The sequence below is a fragment of the Symphodus melops genome (assembly GCF_947650265.1).
Source record: "Symphodus melops genome assembly, chromosome: 10".
Lineage (NCBI taxonomy): Eukaryota > Metazoa > Chordata > Actinopteri > Labriformes > Labridae > Symphodus > Symphodus melops.
Window position 1 is genome coordinate 13,913,586 of NC_136700.1, and position 19,062 is coordinate 13,932,647.

Genomic DNA, 19,062 nt, shown 5'->3' on the forward strand with positions numbered 1-19,062 from the left:
TTTATCTTCAAAGGGGATATTTTTCCTTAAAGAACGTAAAAATGAGGTGGGGGAACTGTTGGAGGCCCAAGGCAGTATACTGTATATTCCTGTTGCAAAGTTTGTCTGAAACTGATTACAAACATGTAAAACATCTCAATGGCAGCAACGGCTCTGATAGGTAAAGTTGCATCCAATGGCGCCAATGGGAGTGTGTGTATGTGTGTGAAAAAATGAAAGACTTTAAGTCATCCTGAAATCACGTGCAGATTTAGCTTCTTATCCTGTATGACTGAGAAGTCTTGTGATTACAGTCCCTTGTAATGCCCCCCCTCACCCCACCCCCCTCTTTCTCTCCCTCACAGACACTCTCCTTTTTTCCTCCCCCCCCATATCAAAAAATAACCAAGGAAAACTACAAGGACAGGCCTGTTTATTAGGAAGAAACAATTCCTCTCACGGCAGCTTGTTGCTGTAGAGACCAGCAGAGAGCGAGATATAAATCTATTACATTTTCTGTTCATTTGCATACTGTATGTGTGTGGGTGTTTCAGTGTGTGTGGGTGTGCAGAGAAAATGGGTTTGCCTTCATTCCACAACCGTCACCTCTCTGTGTGCTTCCTGCTGTTCTTTGTTTGTATGTTTTCCATCATAAATAGTTACATAAGTGATGAATGACCTTGTCTTTAAACCTGTTCACCAATATCTGAGAGACACACTGCTAAACAAAACATGTTTGTTTGTTTTTTTTGTATCTGGGCAGAAAAGAAAGCATGGTGTTGAGAGTCTTCAGAGATTGACAGCAAATCCCGTCTATTCAAGGTAGCAGAAATGACAGAACTTGTGCTGAAAGGTTGGGCAACAACAGCAAAGTAAAATGTTTCAATACAACATGCAGATCTACATATTTTCTTCCCTTGTAAGTTGTAAAATACAGTAAACATAAAACCTTGTGTTTTTGTGTGATTGCTCTAATTTTGTCAATTACAATTGAGTCATTCATTAAAATGAGCTCGATATTCTGTATATCACTTTTGTGGCTGTTAGTCTATGTTTTATCATGAATTATTTCAAGGTACAGTATAGTACAAAGGATGTCTACAACAATGTCCTGCTGTGGTAGTGTGAATTAAAGATGGTGTTCGGTCCGGGTTGCTGGTCAGAAGAAGTTCACTGAGACCAAATTGAGTAACAGTCGTGAACAATAATAGTAGAAGTGAAACTTTTTCTATATTTTTTTTTGTTTAAATTTATGTTACTTAAAAGGGACAGTGCATATCAATGAACATATAAATGTAAATATGCCAGAATTAGCCAACGGCTACTTTCCATCTGCAGTCCCTGGACTGTCTATAATTTTAGGGTAGTGGTGAGCTAGCTGATGTCTGCTGTCATTTGGCGAGAGAATGGGGTAGACCCTAGACTGGACGCCAGTCAATCACAAGGCTGACATAAAGAGACAGACCACCAGCCATACTCACTTTTACAGCTACAGGCAATGTAGTCACCAATTAACCTCAGCATCTCTTTGGAGGAAGCTGGCGTACCTGCAGAAAATCTATGCATGCATGGGGAGAACATGCAACGACAAGAATACAGCAGTAAGTTGTAGTCATGCGTATGTGCGAGAAGGAATACTTCTCTGATGAGAACGACGCACCAAGCTCAACTACAACAGTCTTTTACTAGTTTTCAGAGAGCGCAGTGCAGCAGACACACAAGACCCAGTTGCAGCTCACGATAGCTCTGCAAACTAAGGAGGAGACACGAGCTCCATGATGAAAACCAGACTATAGAGTGATAGACAGGTAAGGCATGTTTGTGGCACAGTGCTTCATATAATCTGTTGGGTCTGTTGCCTTCAGAGATATAATTGGTCAAATATCTTCACATTGTAAATAACTAGTGATGTTTGAAATATGTGAGTTAAAATAATGTGAACGATAATATGAGGATTGAAGCAATTTAAGTAACAGTAAAGTAAATCTTAAAGTTACTTTTATAAAGCAGCTGTTAAAGTAAGAAAGGTGAGGAAACGTGACATAGTAATTCTCAGTAATGCAGCTCTAACATGAGCAGAGGAGAGTGACTGATACGTTGCAGTGTGCGGAGCATGACTGATAAAATCACATCCAGGCACGTGTCAGTAAAGCTATGGTTTATTCATATGAACATGTTGAAAATTGGATACATCTTTGGTTCTATAATCTGTCACAATATACTGAAAATAATATGTACATGTTTGTATACATATACTGCATATATATATTTATATATATGCATTTACCCCATAATTACAAATATTACAAATATTGAACATTGGAGTATAAATTTAATATAAAACCATTGAATTAAGAGATATAAATGTGCTTTTTGCCCATGTGTAAGCCCTAAACTAGCGCTGTATGGGAGGGATGAGGACAAACAGGTAGATACTGACTCAAAAAGAAAAAAAACTGAGAAAAGAGATAAAGGAGGAGGGAGACAGACAGCTAACATGGTGTGTAAACAGAGAAACCTTCATAGACCTGAGGAGCAGGTACAGTGTGATTTGCTGGAATCTCTTTGAGCATGTGTTCATTAACTGTGTCGCCATGGTAACTGAAGTGGCAGTGTCAAGGCTCGATGTCACCCAGTGAGTGACCTTGCCTTTGACAAGCGCACAAAGCTGCATCCATCTCTCTTTCTGTCTCAGTTTGATTCCATCCATTTCTTCAGCGAGATGTCATCCACTTCCCCTGTCAGACTCAACGCCAACCCCCCACCCACCTGAGCAACCAGGCAAGAAAACAATTGGCACCCATACATGCTTGGATAGAAAACAGCAGATGTTGTTCCTCCAATGTCTCCTGCTCACAGACAAACTGAACTTTGTGTTGTAATGGGATTAAAAAAAAAGAGGAGGTGTTACTGGGCTCTAAAGCAGGAGGAGCATGTCCCGCCTTTGTCCTTCTCTAACTGAGGGGTGATGGTGTCGGGGACCTCTGACTGGAGCATGTCGTTCTCGCTGGCGATGATGTGTTTCACCAAGCAGTTGGCTGCTTCATCAATGTTGATGTTTTCCTGGAAAGGCAAAGAAACAGATAGATAGAGACAGGTGTATGAGAGGAGGGGAGGAAAAGAGAAGAGTGGGACAGATACATAAATGAATCCAGATGTTTTTTATGACAGGAATAACACATGCAGAAATAAAAATCTGTCGGAGCAGATAAGTGAAAATGATGGAACAAAACCAAGAAAGCCAGAAGCTATATATCTATAATACAACCATATCATTTTTTTCCCCCAAACAATACTATTTAACAAAAATAATTGTAAAATTTGTACTCCAGCTAAAATGAAGTGTAATCCTAGAATTTACTGAATTTACATGGAAAAAAATAATATAATAAGAAATAATAATAAGAAAGAGAGATTTTCTGTGACAGCTGAGAAGTTCTTTTTAAATGTTAGCTGGATATAATTATTAATTTTAATAATAAATCAGTAACAATAAAATAAACACAATGTCTTTTGTCTTTATACATAGTGCACATCTGCGCAGATTCTTTTACTATTAAAGCGAGCCAGAAACGGATACATTCAGGAAGCAAGGTACAGCTTCCTGAATGTAGGAAGTAAAAAAGACATCCAATATAAAAAAAAAGAAGGTAAGAGATAATCCTGACAAACCTGCCTTGCCTTGACCTATTATACCCTTCAAAATAAAACACACAAGTGAAATAGCTAATCTGGACAGCACCCATACAAAGGATTTAGAGCCAATTGGAGCAGAGCTGAAAGCTGAATAAACTTGATGAATGGCCCCGGGTGTTAAAGTCAGGTTCACATGAGGAGAGGGCCCGCAGAGAGTACTGATGAGACGGATACACATGCACACTTTCCTAATATGTAAGGCGTGATGCAGGAGCAGGAGAGACACTAAATATTCATTCGATCTAACAGTGTACTCAGTAGGATGTTACACAGTGCTGTCGTCTCTGCACATTAACCCCTCTGCGTGCCATGATTTATCAGTATCTCTGTGTTGGTGTAGATGTTAGATCTCAAACAAAAGATTATTATAAAATACAAAACAAAACAAACCTAGTGTTGTTTCAGATAAAGGTTTGAAGCATCTCTTCTGGCATGTTATTTAGCAGTGGGCTCACAGTATGATAAATATATAAGAGTAGACGCTCGTTCAGCTCGGGTTCTTGCCAACAACGGCTGAAAACAAAAACAACACAGAGGCCTTTTGGGACTTCACTTTGGACTCTGCATATAAACCAGGCTGTTGGTCATGTTTTCAACATACTACATAAAGTGGAGCCTTAAGTCTTTTTCCTGATTCTTACTTCAAAAGCCTAAGGCCTGAAAATGCCCTTTCCCCCCTTGTTTGATCACTGCAGCAATTGCAAGAGTTTATGCTGATTGAGATGATTTCAAATTCTTTGTAAAACATGTCAAGTTTAATGCAGAACTAGGCAACGAATCAAGGATTTGGCTGCTATTCTATGAGTGTTTTTAAGAAGCTTTTATCTATTTGAATAAATAGACCTCGGGCTTGTGACAACACAGATGTCAAAACCCTCTGGAGGTCTCAAGTCAGATCAAAAGAGGACTTTGCTGCTCATGCGATGGGTGTGTCTGCGTCTATTTTCTCCTCTTCTCATGTAGCTGTCAGATTCCTGCTCTTTATTAGTAAACAGGGCTTTTGCAAGTGTCTCTGAGTGTTAGTGGGTAAGTCTGTACACTCAGAATTCACGGTGACCGTTGAATTACACTGGTCAAAGTGAGTTAAAGTTTTTAAATGTTCTCTTAAAGATTTGTGTTTGATATGATTCCAGTCTATGTGTGTGTCTGTAATAAGGCTAGATCAGAATGAAAAGGTTACATTGGGGTTTTAAGATAAACTAAAATATAGTTAAACTGTCAACCTTATTGCATCAATACATTGTAATATATACTTAAATAATTGATCTTCAGATTGAGTTGTCACGATCACAGGACTCAAGTTTTCAGAGAGCGCAGTTTATAGCTGATCACCAAAAAAAACTTTTCTGACCATTTAGTGAATGTATTGATCCTCTGTTATGTGTGTTTCTGCATCAGGCACCAACTGAAGGTTCATCAATGTTATAATGAAATTGCTGATATTCTTTGAAACTTTCGCTGACGCCAAGACACAGCTGTTTCCTTGTGATCCTATTCTATGTGCCAAGCTAAGCTAACCATTTACTGGCTTTGGTGTTATATCTAAAACCAGGACATGAGCCAAGAAGAAAATAAATCACATTTCCCCCCCAAAAAAGATACAACGCTATAAAGTATACATTTTCACTTGGCATTCATTGGCGTCCTGTGTTGATGATGCAGATGCATCTGACCTGATAGCAGCAAAGTCTGCTGAAAAAAACTCAACTCTGTTAATAAATAAATAAAATAAGAACGCTCACTGACAGGCTTTTTTTTCCCATATGCAAATAAGAACTAGACAGAGAGACTGTTGAACTCAGCAATTTTAAAAGGCGTCTTCTGAGTGTGCCTTTGTGGTGGCATCTCTGAAGGGTGACGAGACGCTGAGTCTTGTATAGTGGAGCTGGTAGGGAGCCAGCAGCTTGTCAAAGCGTTTGTTCTGGGAGTATACTCCAAAAGATGCAGATGCACCCACCTGTTATAAGCTTCCTGCTTTGAGTGAGTGTGTGTGTGGGGGGCTGTGTGGGTGTCACCACCATCTTTCCTACCTTAGCAGACGTCTCGTACCATCCGACAAAGCCGTTCTCCTCGCAGAACTGCTCCATCTTTATTCCGTTATTGGTCAGTACTTCCCGACCCTGGTCACATTTGTTAGCCAAAAGTACAGTGGCTACATTTTTCCCATTAGCTAGTGTCAGTTTGGAATCCAAGTCTTCCTTCCATTTGGTGACGGCCTCGAAGGAGGCAGGCCTTGTGACGTCGAACACGATGAAGGCACCCATGGCCTCACGGTAATACACACGGGTCATGTTGCCAAACCTCTCTTGACCTGAAAGACACACACAGTCAAAAACACAGATGCAAAGAAAATTACTTTGAGGCGAGTCACAGGTCCAAAGAATTCTTTGAATAATCTGTTTCACACATTTATCACATTTGTCTCATACGTGCCAGTATGAAAACATTTCCAACATACCTATGCCGTCCTTTCAAACATACATTCAGATGCACATACACGCACAATTACATGCATGCTTGAGCCAGAAAAGGGGCAGAAAGCGAGAAAAGACATTTAGAAACGGACAGGAGGAAACGGGGAGGAGAAAAAGGTGTCTTTGGTATGTGCTTCGGCGCCTGCTTGTGAACTTGCCTGAAAAAAATTCCTGAGGGTGAAATTAATTCGATAAGCTCGTTTGGAATGTTGTATCCGCACACATTTTCCCATCCCTAACTTTTATGAGAACACCTTCCTCACCCAGTTATGATATCTTCGTAAGGTGAAGAGGGGAGTTTACATTGATTTATAAGCTACTCTTGCACAGGTGTCAACAGCAGAACAGCTGGGAGGAGAAACGGCTTCTCCAAGGTCAGGCAGCATCAGAGGCGTACAAGCTTATATCATGTTAATAAGTTAAACACACGCACATCACTTATTTAGATGCTGAGTCGTAAAAAACAAAACAAAAAACAAAACACCAGATATGATGCACAAAGACTCATAACACTATGGCTCCCACATATACTTACTTATCTGCTTGGGAGCCATAGTGTTGCACATCTTTGTGCATCATATCTAGTGTTCTCTGGGTGCTGACATTACAGAGACTGTATAAAGTCATTCTTTCAAAAAGGTTTCAAATTAAAGCATTTCAATTTAACACAATGTCATTGAATAAAGAAGCAACATTTTAAATTAGAGTTCTTCCCCATTAATTATGAGATTAACCGTTTTAAAAACTATGATCATTTGGGTGAGGTTTGATTACATGTCATTGGCATTGCTGTCTACATCAACAATAAAACTCTCACATAAGGTTTAAAAGATGTTCAACACTGATTGGTGTGTAGGTATTGTGAAAAAGGTTAAAAAGAAAAGACAAGGATGGGGAGGAAAGGGAAATATAAACCAAACGTTGAGCGTAGAGGATCCAGTGCTCAGTAAGAAACTAATTGAGAGAGTAGATAGATTAGTTACCTAATGTAAGGAGAGTCATTGGGTTCATTCGCAGGGAATAAATGTTACAATAATTGAGTGCTGATGAGGTCAAGAAAAGGCCCAAATACACATCTAGACTTAAATCTGGTTGGCAAGCTCGGACTTCCACTGAATAACTACTATCATTTCAAGAGTCTGAAGAGTACATACTGACATAAAATGAGGTCAACACCATCCACATTCAAGTAGACATGATGTTTTCCTGCAGCTAGCTCTTTGACCTTGGATGTAGTTAAAGGCAGTCAAAAATAGAGCTGGTTGAACTCATTATTTGCCTTGGGAAAAGCATAGAATCACGTAATTCCTTACATCTTTGGCATGACAAAACTTCAGAAAACAATCAAAAAATCAAACAAGGATACACACCAGAAATAAATCTATATATTTTTTTGGATGTGACTTTTATGTGTCTTACTTTTCTGATGGCTTTTCTAAAAGACTCATATAATACTGTACTTCACGTGGTTCACAGAAACTATGTGAGACTTTCATCTACAAACTGTCTCTCCCACCTCAAGGCTTCTGTGACTGTGGGCCAAGTGAACGAGGGAAAGCACAGTACAGACCTATAGCAGCTCTCCTCTGAGTCACTCGTCGATAGTTCACAATAAAAGCTTTCTGTATACACGAGTTTGGGCCTCAAATCTCCCTCACATGAGTTTGAGACACATGACTGCTTGCGCTTACTGGAGAGGGCGCACAGGAGGGGAGAGAGCAGCAGGTCAGAGGATTCTTCTAAACCTCAGCAGACACTCATGTGAGATGAGACTGCTGTAGCCTTTTGATTTGTTATCACACCCAGCAGCATCCCACTCAAAGGCATTCAGCATTTAGTCGAATGCTGCCTATTTCCTCTTAATGTGGTCAACAATGTAGAACAAAGATGTATACACAGCTTTGGGGAAGGATGTTGAAATGTCAATGTCCCTGCAGGATATTTCCTTTTTATGAATTAAATAGCCCGTTTTACTCTCCGGATGTGAGAAAAAAAAAATTCATTTCAATTCAGAACCCGCTAAATAAAGAAAAATAGTTGAGAAGACAAAACAAAGCTATAATACAGTTTGGGATGCCAACGTGGACAGCATGTTTGAAAAATATGTTTGTATGAATGAATGATATCCTTTATACTGATTTTGTTAATTTCATACCAGACAAACTCCAGGAGATTTGACAGAACTGTGAAACCACTGTCTATGCTAGCTATCAGGGGTAAATATTATAGAAATATAAAGATTGATAAATGTTGTACTGAGTTGGATCCTGGGCTCCTGTTGGTCTTAACATTGAAGGAATATAAATAATGTTTGAGCTCAAGAGTCCAGATTAAAACTTGGTTCATACTAATGACCAGAAACAATCATAATGGCTGACTGTTGCCATGGTTGCTCTCTGTTACATCACATGGGTTCATGATACCCTGAAAAAGGTCACGTGACATGAACAGTAGGCCTATGCTTAATTAAGTGGTCCAAATGGTGGTTAAACTCATAGTTCCACAACATTAACCACATTAAGAATATATATTTTCGAATTGTTAAAATGTGTGCGCTCCTCTTGTATTTGAAAAAAGTGAAATGTGTATATGAAATATGGAAATGTGATGAATGCAAAACGATTTCAAAATGTGATGCCAGCAGGTCAGCTATGCACATGAGGAACATTAACCCTGAATAACCTTTAACGTTGTCCACAAAAGTGAGAGAACTCTAATGAAATGGTCTCATGCTCATTAACTGGATAACTGTATCTTAATGACTAATCCCAAACTATCTGAACATCTCAAATCCTTAAGGGCCTCAGTGTTTCGCCTATGCTAAAGGAAAATAGCTTTCATCTTTACCTGAGCAGAAAATCGCTAATAAAAAAACCCCATATTATTCTTGGGAAGCTGTCACCTCAAATGGTCTTTATTAAAGAATCAGAATTAGAAACCCATAGACAATGTGTTGTGTGTAGCATTGTCTGAATGTAAAGCACATTCATTCAAAAGTGTTTGAAAAGAAAGAGTAAAATAGCCTTGATTTCCAAATTAATTAATTTCCAAAAGTACTATTAATGTAACTGACTTGACAAAACATGTTTTAAATAGATGATGTGAATTAAGGCTATTCCAATTTATTTTAAAACTCCACTTTATGAAGATTAAGAACAAATATAATCCCTGAGCAATTCCATCGTGATCGGTATACAAATAACTTTACACCTTTAATACATCTTTACAAATCTTGTCCTTTTTTTTCTACTTTTTATATTATTTTTTAACAAAGTTGAATAAAGCCATCCGATGGCTCACTTTCGAAAGAACGCCTTAAAAGTTCTTGTCAATGAAAGGGAAAAATGAACCACATCAATGGGACTTTCCCAATTTCTTTTGGAGGAAATTTCCCTTGTGCCACTTGGCCCCACATTATTCAACTTTTATGAGTCTCCTTTTTCCTATGAGTCGTGCGTAAAAAGTTGGAGCGTACCTGCAATGTCCCAGAGCTGTAAGCGCACCGTCTCCTGGTCCCAGTTGAGGACTTTGAGTGCGAAGTCCACTCCAATAGTGGCTCGATAGTTGGGGCTGAAGTTGTGATGGACATAACGTTTGATGATGCTGGTCTTGCCGACCCCGAGGTCCCCTATCACAAGAATCTTATAAAGATGCTCCTTTTGGTGGTTGTTCTGCATGGCGACCGAGAAGGGCGAGAGCTGAGCATGAATCCTCCGTAATGGAAAGGACCAAAGGGGAGGAAAGGGGAGCAGCAGAGGACAGCACACAGAGAACTACAGAGAGCTGGGAAAAGGAGAGAAGGGGAGGCGAGGTACGCCCTGGCCCACGCAGCGAAGCGGAGCACAAACGTCTGGACCTTGTGACTCACGCTGCGCGTTTGCGTGCTGGTGTTATGCCAGTTTCCAAAATCCAAATCTGAGGATGAAACATTTCAGTTAAATAAACACATGTATTGTAAATCCTATTTGGGCTTTAAACAATCCTTTATAAAAGTTTTGTATTTTTAAAAAAATCTGAGGGAAAAGTTTCTTTGTAAAGCAGAAAGGAGCCTGTCATGACAACGCCTCTTAAACTATTTTAACAGTGTGATGAATTTACTCACTTAAAAGGTTAACTAATCAAATGAGGATATTAAAAATAGGTTAATAATCCATGTCAGACCTGCATGTTAATTATTGATGGATTTAGGAGTTATATTTATGTATATAGATTGGAAGTACAAAAGTACAACAGAAATACGCAGAAATAAGCAAATAACCTACTTCACAACTCCATAAAATTTAACGGTCCATTTCATTGTAAATAACATACATATGGTGCACTGACAGTATAATAAGCATTTGTTTGGATGTCACCTAAAAATACAAAACAAGGTTGCGGTCCGTCCTTCTAAACACGCCCAAACTGACAGTGACATTGAATTGCTTTTATTTTGTCGATTTAGTACAGGAGAAAGTTTCACAATACATTGCAACACTTAAAGAGCTGCAGAATCAAAGGCACCAGAATCAGACATATCCCTTTTTTAAATTGATCAACAAATCCCTTTAAAATGACTCCCATCGAGAAACATGGGAGAAACGGTTTCAATATGATGCAAATACACTTTCTTTTCTTTTTTTACTGTGAATCCCTGAGACAAGGAATCAAGGGCAGTGCAAACCGCAAGCAAACAGAGACTAGCTCCTCAGCTAACAGTTCCCTTTAAATGTTAAAATGTAAAAACTATCATGATATGTCACAGTATGTAGCAGTCCCTCATTGTCAGGCAGTTACAGCTTGAAGTAAAATCGTTCACATGGTATTAATAAAAGATCTTGAAAACAGATCGATACAATCAACTATAGAAACCGTAATGGTCATTTCAGCTTGACAGACTTTGGTATTGTGTATGGGAGTTCTATTGGTTTCATACAATCATGAGTTACAGTCAGAAATCATGCTCAAGCTACTTGTTTGATTTGAGAGAAATAAAGACATCTCAGTGCTACCCATGTGACAAGATGTCCCCTGCTTTAGACGAGTTTCTGGGTCTACAGTTTGGGGATGGGATTGGCTGCGACTGCAATGCTCTCAATGGCACACTCGTCACTTCCCCTGCGGATTCGGAAGTAGCCGTCCTCGCCCCAGCTGGTGCCCCAGCTGTTCTTCACAATCCAGTACTTCTGTCCGGTCATGTGACAGCGGCCATATCCCACCAGCAGCACTGCGTGGTTGGTGAGCTCGAAGGGGTTGAAGGGGTCTGCCAGGCCCGTGTGGTGGTAAATGCCCTCCTTATAGTTCATGAAGTCAGGGTACACCTGGGAGAGAAAACGTAAATTCATATATCTCTGTTAAATACAATCTAAACCTATGATGCCTGATGTCTCCACAAAATCAAAAAGAAAGAAAAAAAGTTCCCATTAATAACCCTGGTACTCAAATCACTGTTGAGACTATAGCTCTCTGAATTTGGGGTTAATGGGCCAGGTTAAACTCGTACTTCAAGACATTGAGTAAAGTTGTGAGGGAATCAATATCTGCTGGTTACTTTTTTGTGTGTGCAGCTTCTTAATGACTTAGTTTTGTGCTTCTCAAGTCAATAGTGTCATAGATTTATAACAGTAGAGACATGGTGCATTGAAAACTGACTTCTACAAACATCAAATTAAATGTCAATTTGAAGTGAAACATTGACCGAGGAGACCGCAATAATCCTGCATGTAAAGAAAAAGCTTCTTGGAAAAAATAGGGAGGCTGCATTACCTCGAAAGCGACTGCCATTGGTCCATTTTTGACCAGATCCATCATCATGGCCTTCTCACTGCAGCTGCCGTAAAACCCACCGACATAGTAGTATTCTGCCGTGTACACACGCAAGCAGTTTTGAGGAACGCCACAAGGAGAGTCCTTCCCGACGTATGGGAAGCACGACTCGTCCACGATGCCAAAATCCTGTGCGTACTTGCCGATCAGGTAAGGGAACCCACCGTCACAACCTTCAAGAGGACAGATGAATTTTTAATAGAACTTTCCAATATTTTCTACGATGTAGATTATCTTGATGTTTTTACAAGCGTACACTCACATTGGGTCCAAGAAGGAACGTTTTAAATAGGCTTACTAGGGCTCTTCAAAATAAATCAGCCAAAATGCTTTTATCAAGAGAGGAACTCAATGCTTGGCTTTTAAAATGGCAAAGTGAGGGCACCTGACGCCGAGCAGTTATAGGTTGGGTTCCTTAAGTACACAGGCTGTAGTCCTGGAAGCAGACCAGAGCCTCTAGCTACCCTACCTTGAGAGTATTTAGAACAGGACACCACTTGTTGAGGGCTGAGGATGGGGCTCTCGCTGTTGTTGGTGAGGATTCGAACACGAGCTTCCAGCATTCCCATGGAGGCGAAGGAGTAGCAGCTACCACACGACGCTGAAACAACAGGGCAGAGATATACAATCAAGTACTGTCAAACTAATCCTCACACTACAGCAACCAAAATAATGAAGCTTACTCAGTGATTGTTCACCGTTAAGATTCAATCTTGACTTTTTCCTTCGGCAGTAGGAACAACTTTTCCTTTAAGGATGGAACTAATGACAAGAATACCTTTGCAACCTGGTGCATTCACAACAACAATAATATATATATATATATATATATATATATATATATAGATTCTTTAAAAGGAAGAATGTGCAACATTTTACATCTGTGTGAGTGAGAAGCGCGAGTTCTGCCAGCTGTTCTGATATCGGGCTGTGTTCACATCATTTTACAGGGACAGGACAGCTTTGAATATAAAAATGTTTTAGTCTCAAAGACTCGAGAAAAAAAAGAATAAAATAACCGACTTAGTACTTATTTAGATGCCACACAAGTGTCTTTAGGTCAGTCATTCCGTGTCAATTTATGTGCAAGATCAAGCTATGAGTTAGCCAAAGTGTGCTAACATTAGCCTGCTAACACTACAGTGCAGGCCACAGGCAACTGCAGCTTGAGCAAAGGACAATTTTGACCGCTGTTTGTGCTTTAATGGTGCTTTTCATTTCATAAATCCTTTGTGTGAAGACAAGTGCTGGATCCAAAAAAGTCACGCATTCTTCCTTTAAAAAAAAAAAAAATGTTTACAAAGTGACAGACCAGACAACACAACAAACATTTATAGTCAGGCCAAAGTCTACACAGCTCTAACAAAAAGAAATGAAAAAGAAGAAGTAGAAGTAGAAGTACAGACAACAGGTCTGAAAAGGCCAACGTCAAGTAAAGCAACACAACATAGGAGTAAATAGGACAAATGAAAGAATAAAATATAATAATGATCACGAGTGGAGAAAGCATTAAAAGAGGATGAAAAGAAGAAGAGAAACAGACGACGTCACAGAAAAGTAAAAAAACAAAATAAAGAAAATTTAATCTGCTATAAATCAGTGGGAAAGTATAAGTAATAAAGAACGACTACAGCATGACATCAGAAGGACAAGGAATAGATAAAATGGTTAAGATCATTCTAATGAATCAGGGAAAAGATCACATTAATTAAAATCAAAGCAAGGCTGTTAAAGTGAATTTTAAGAAGAAGTTACTGACTCTGCACGCCTCATCTCCTCCGAGCCCTCCACACAAAAACACATCGAGCTTAAAGTCTTCAATATTTGTTAACTCCTCCACTTTAACACCGTTTTATGTTCATTTGACTAAGTACACAAGTTTGCGTTTGTGAATGTTTCTGCCCCAGTTTACTTCTCCTCATTAGATGTAATGAATAGTACGGGAGAAAGGCGCAGAGGCAGATAACGCTGATTATAGCCAACCGTTTCTATCCATAGCGTAAGACACAGCTTTTAATACAGAGCTCCGAAGACACAAACTGGGTCAGGGAACAAGAGGCTGCGGGGATTTGTAGAGAGTTTAATTGTAGTGATGATTCAACTCAGGGTGACACTGACAACAGGTTTTCTTTGGGTACAGGGCCTCTGGTCTAAAGAGGTTTAACAACCATTCATTTAATTTAAAGATAGGTCTATACCAAAAAAAAAAACATTGGCTAGTGTAAGTAGTTTTTTAAACCATTTTTGATTTTTTTTTTTTATTGTTCTAATAGAAGGTAATGTGTGATTTATTTTTGACGAAAAAAAGCAAGCTCTCAAACAGGTCCTATTTAAATATCCACACTGACTTAAATGTCATGCTAGGAAACACAGTATATCATGGTCCTATGCAAGCAGGCCAGACCAATTTATTGTTAATCCCAACATTTTTGTTGACTGGAACGGAAACTACAAAACCCACCTGCCTCGCAACATTGAAGGAAAATAAGCCTCGCAGCGCTGCAGTGGCTTAAAGGGCCCCTGTTGAAACACTTCAGCCCTCTCCAGTTCCTTAAACCCAGCTCTACAGAGGCCCTCTCAGACACTCAAATACTACTCAGCACGAATAATCTCTCTACTCACACACTAGGCTGTGCAGAAAACAGACCCAGGTCGACCAAGAGGGAGCAAAGAAACGCCGAGCCGATGATCAGTGTCTGCTCAGTGAGTGCTCTTACCGACAGCTGCTCACACGTGAAAGGTACAGCTGTTTCTCCTTCTGGTCGAGTCAAATTCTTGTTTGGATAATTGTTCACGTCAGCACAGTTAAGACTTTGAAGACCGTCGATTTAGTAGAGGAGAAAGTTAAGACTTTTTAATAGGACTACTCGTGCATTTTTTTTTTCACCTTGGTTTCTCACAGGGCTGACAAAGTTGACACCGTTGACATTTCTCCAATCCCAGCGCTCAGGCAGAGCAGCTGCCATCTTGGCGACTTCAGCTTTCACAGGCATGGGTCGAACACGTCTGAAGTAGAAAGAATCAGAAATACACTTAGCATTGGTAAACAATTTTATAGAAAAAATAACACTCTACAAATGTAATGCGTTAAGTCCAGTGGTGGTGGGTAATGGAAAGATATTTAACCGCATATGGAGTCCTTGCAGTCCTGACAGGAAGTATTGTCGCTTTTGATTGATACCAAAAATCAAATCTTTTTTAGGGAAGGAGAGACAACCACCTCATTTACAGTCATCTGTTTAGGTAGAGGAGTGGTTTCACACTAAGGAGCCGGGCATGTGTACGCATGACCCCAAAGTCTGTTTCATTTAATCCGTGTGAAGACAAACTTGCTCTGTGCCTGAGTTCTTTGTGCCAGGATTCACACAGAACATTTTTATATTAATATTAGACTTTTTTAGCATACCGTTTGTTTTTGGTTTTTTCGAGGGGACACATTTTCTAAAGTCGTCTCTGGTCGTCACTCCTGCATGCAGGACTCTGTAGCACAGTGTGGAAAGTAGAAATAAATGCTCACACGGGGATCTTGGAAGCGGGACCCCCTGCTCGGTAGTGCTGCTCCTGCAGAGTGTACATCTCATTCTCAGGGTGCGCCACAGCTCTCCAGGATTTCTGAGCAGAGTTGATGGAATCAATGAAGTCTAGGTTGTTTTTGTACGGCTTCTGGAGCAGCCTGTTGGGTACAAAAAAAAAAAAAAAGCAATGATCAATGACACCACCTATGGCTAGGTGTGCTAAAAAAGTTCCATTGGCCACTGAAGTTTAGCTTGTTGCCGTTCCTTTGTTATAACTTGTGTTTCTCAACTTTGTATTTTACAGAATGATACAGGTGATGGGGATTTACATACCTGCTGCTGAGGACTGGTTTGTAATTCGTTTGAGGTGGTACTGATTTAATTTTCTTCCCTACAAAACAAGCCCAGTTGTGACCCAGGACATCGTGCACCCATCCTGGCAGGGTCTGGTCACAGTAGCTGGTCACCTTAGAGCCTTCCTCAGTGTACTGGGAGGACAGAGTAAAACCATTCGACATGTTATCCAGCATGCACAGTCAAGCTTATTCATTCACTTAAGCACATGATTCAGACAGAAATCGACAAGTTCCGAGTTTGAGAATAGAATTAACACATCCTGCACAGGTCTGGTACAACTCAGTCTCCCCCTTCGACTTAAAAAGGGGAAGTTTAAAGAGGCGTGAATGAATCATGTTGTGGGTTTGATAGACGGCCTTCCACTCAGTATCATGTGAGTGATGAGAAGTAACCCGTGACTCGCTGTTAGCTTGAACCAAAGTTTCTTTCAAACGGCCCTCATCTTTGTGTGTCAACCTGAAAAAGATACGCGATTGACCGCAGATAGCATCAACTCAGATGAAGGCTGAGGAAGTTGATTAAAATCTCAAACTAACCCTCTAATGAGAGGGAGCATTAAAAATAACCTGCAGAGCTGTTAACCCAAAGAGCAATTTCCTGCACACACTGCATCAAAAAAATCGCTGACACTCTTCCTCTCACGAAAGAAAAGTTCAACTTTAGCTGTAGAGTGTGTGGTCAGCTGATACTTAAAGGACAATGACGAGTGTAAAAAGCGTACTTAAAGTTAATGTTTAAAACGACCACAGTGAAGGCTTTGAGACCCAACTTTGAGAAAGTAATTGGGGGTAGGAATTAATGTGTTTTACTTCTTCCTACTCCTTTTTAAACATGTGTACTTATATTTTATTTCTATACATATATAAATGTATATATACATATATGATATATATTGTTCTTTTCATTTAATTTTATTTATACATGTATGTATATTTTGATTGTTTCTCTTGTGTGAACACTCTGTTCTGTACACATGATTCAAAATAAACTTCAATGAAATGAAAAGGCTGAACCACACTTTCAGGATCTTGCAGAATTCGCAACGTCAAAAGCAGAGGTGATTGTTGACATGAACTCATAACATCCGTGCATCTTTTACCTTAAAGAAGGCGAACCACTTGTACCCGTTAAGGACCACTTCAAAGCCCTGATTGTAGATAAGGGTGAAGAAGCCGGTGTTTCCCAGCTCATCCGTGGCTACTGACAACTTGTCCAGGGTCACTGTCACAACGCTCTGGCCTGTAGCTGCGGAGCAACACCACAACATGCAATGTACTTTAATAACTTACCGACAACTTTATGGGGTTAGTTTTATGTGTCGACAAAATTGAGTTCAATTCATACACAATATGAAGAGTCAAGAAAACTGTATTAAATACTCCCTTTATTTTAAAAGACAAACTTTTGGTGTGCCCGTCTTCCTAATAGGTTCCTTAATTGACTTTTTATTTTTGGACTTGAATGCCTTTAGTACAGAAGAGTAATAGGCACAGACATGAGAAACAAATAATGATAGGAAGAATATTTTTTCATTATGCATTTTGAGGAAGACTAAGAAAAGAAAAAAAAAAGAAATGTCATCAAAGAAATTGACATGCATGTTCATGAAAGTTAAACTGCACACTCGTGTTTTTTTCCTCAAAGTACACAGTGACTGGCCCTCATCATTCAAGCCAGTCTGGCTATCATCCGTACATTCGAGTCCAGCAGGTGTGAGCTCCGTCTTCTGTTCCTTCTTTTTGAGTATTCATTTCATAGGGAAATTAATACAATAACCTTTGGAAGATTAGGGAGTATTGAATAAATCAACAGGTGTATGATCTTTAAGTCACACCCTAAAACACAGTTGTGGACTATCCTGCAATGAGCTGTTTTAACTCAGCACTGCCACGATTGGCATGTCTTTACAAAGTTCCTAGTGACATTCAGTTCAACATTGTTCTCGTGAAATCAGTTGGAGATATGACATGTGAGGGCAGAAATAGTCTCTCTTTAGAAATGTACAACACTGCACATTTTAATTGAAGCTTAATTTAATTTTAACCAACTAGTAAACACAAACAACACAGCAGTAAATAACACGGACAACAGGTTCTAACCAGATCACCATTTGTCAAAAACGGGAAGTAATCATTGAATCACCTGATTTCCTCATTCATAGCACAAATCTGATACAGCCGGATGTCAACATGTCACATGAAATTACTACTAATGTGAGGAGCCCGTTAGATTACATTGTTGCTGAAATGTGCAACTTAAAAACAAAACAAAAAACTTGTAGTTGACCACTGTCATCACTTGTGATGTGTGACCATGGTGTCAGCAGTTTAATACTATTAATAGTACTGCTAATGATGGGTGCTGGACTTTACCTTGAGCGGAGCAGTTGATGGTCTTATCGTGTCCTCCTTTGGACACCTGGAACACCCACGTGCCCAGCAGGTCTTCATAGGTGCAGTTGGCCGGTGTGTCACCCCACGACCCTTCAACCCAAAGCATGACTACGCACACTAGGACACCGCTCAGCTTCATCTTCAATCACAGCTCGGCCAACAGTCTACAAACACCTGGAGATTTAAACAGCCAGATCTAATTCAGTGGGAAAAACGTCTTAAAATTTCACTTCCCTGCTCTACTTCACTTCTCCATTGACCCCTGTATCCTACCCACTATTTATGCAAACAGAAATGTTTTTACAAAGATCCCATTTTAAAATTTACGGTCAAGATAGATCCCTAAAGTGCAACGCACATAGGTAAAATTAGCCAGAAGGATAGCTTGCGAGCTAATGTTCTCAGCAAATATTACCTCGAGCTTATCTTTTTTTTTTTTTCATTTATGTTCGTGAACCATGGGCCTATACGCCAGACAGAATCAATACAATCGCTTAACTCTACTTTTTAACTTACTTCTATTAAGTCTACCAACCAGTCCGTGAACAAGAGGAACACAGTGAACACTCTCGCCCTCGACAGCGCTTTGTGTGTCCACTCCTTTTTGGTTTCGTTTTTCTTGTCATGTGACCCATCAGCTGCTGCGCATGCTCATTTAGCTTGCCTGTATGGTGGGTTTGGATAGTTATTTCTTCTGCGGTATATTGTCTTTGTTTAGCTGCTAAATGCTGATGCTAAATATAAACATTCACAATATCTGTAAAATTAACAAAGCAAATGTTCTCATATTGTTTTCACTGTTATGTCATTATTGTGTTAATGTTGCTGTGATTTTGGTGTTAA

At 39.6% G+C, this 19,062-nt stretch overlaps 2 protein-coding genes across 3 annotated transcripts; both read right to left on the bottom strand.

Moving 5' to 3' along the window:
• Window positions 1-2,142: 2,142 nt before the first annotated feature.
• rab38a (RAB38a, member RAS oncogene family) lies at window positions 2,143-10,471 on the bottom strand. The gene is made up of 3 exons (XM_079354962.1): window positions 9,625-10,471; window positions 5,706-5,986; window positions 2,143-3,042 (listed from the first exon to the last, which is right to left on the bottom strand). The coding sequence occupies exons 1-3, from the start codon at window positions 9,824-9,826 to the stop codon at window positions 2,887-2,889; spliced, it is 639 nt and encodes a 212-aa protein (XP_079211088.1). The 5' UTR covers window positions 9,827-10,471; the 3' UTR covers window positions 2,143-2,886.
• An 89-nt stretch (window positions 10,472-10,560) lies between these two features.
• Window positions 10,561-18,858, bottom strand: ctsc (cathepsin C). 2 transcript variants are annotated; one of them, XM_079354961.1, is made up of 9 exons: window positions 18,736-18,858; window positions 18,199-18,393; window positions 16,926-17,071; window positions 15,803-15,957; window positions 15,472-15,627; window positions 14,842-14,960; window positions 12,424-12,555; window positions 11,895-12,127; window positions 10,561-11,449 (listed from the first exon to the last, which is right to left on the bottom strand). In XM_079354961.1, exons 2-9 carry the CDS (start codon window positions 18,356-18,358, stop codon window positions 11,183-11,185), a joined length of 1,368 nt encoding a protein of 455 aa, XP_079211087.1. In that variant the 5' UTR covers window positions 18,359-18,393; window positions 18,736-18,858; the 3' UTR covers window positions 10,561-11,182. The 2 variants fall into 2 exon arrangements, with proteins under 2 accessions (XP_079211087.1, XP_079211086.1); XM_079354960.1 differs by lacking the exon at window positions 18,736-18,858 and having other exon boundaries at window positions 18,199-18,551.
• Between the last annotated feature and the right edge of the window lie 204 nt (window positions 18,859-19,062).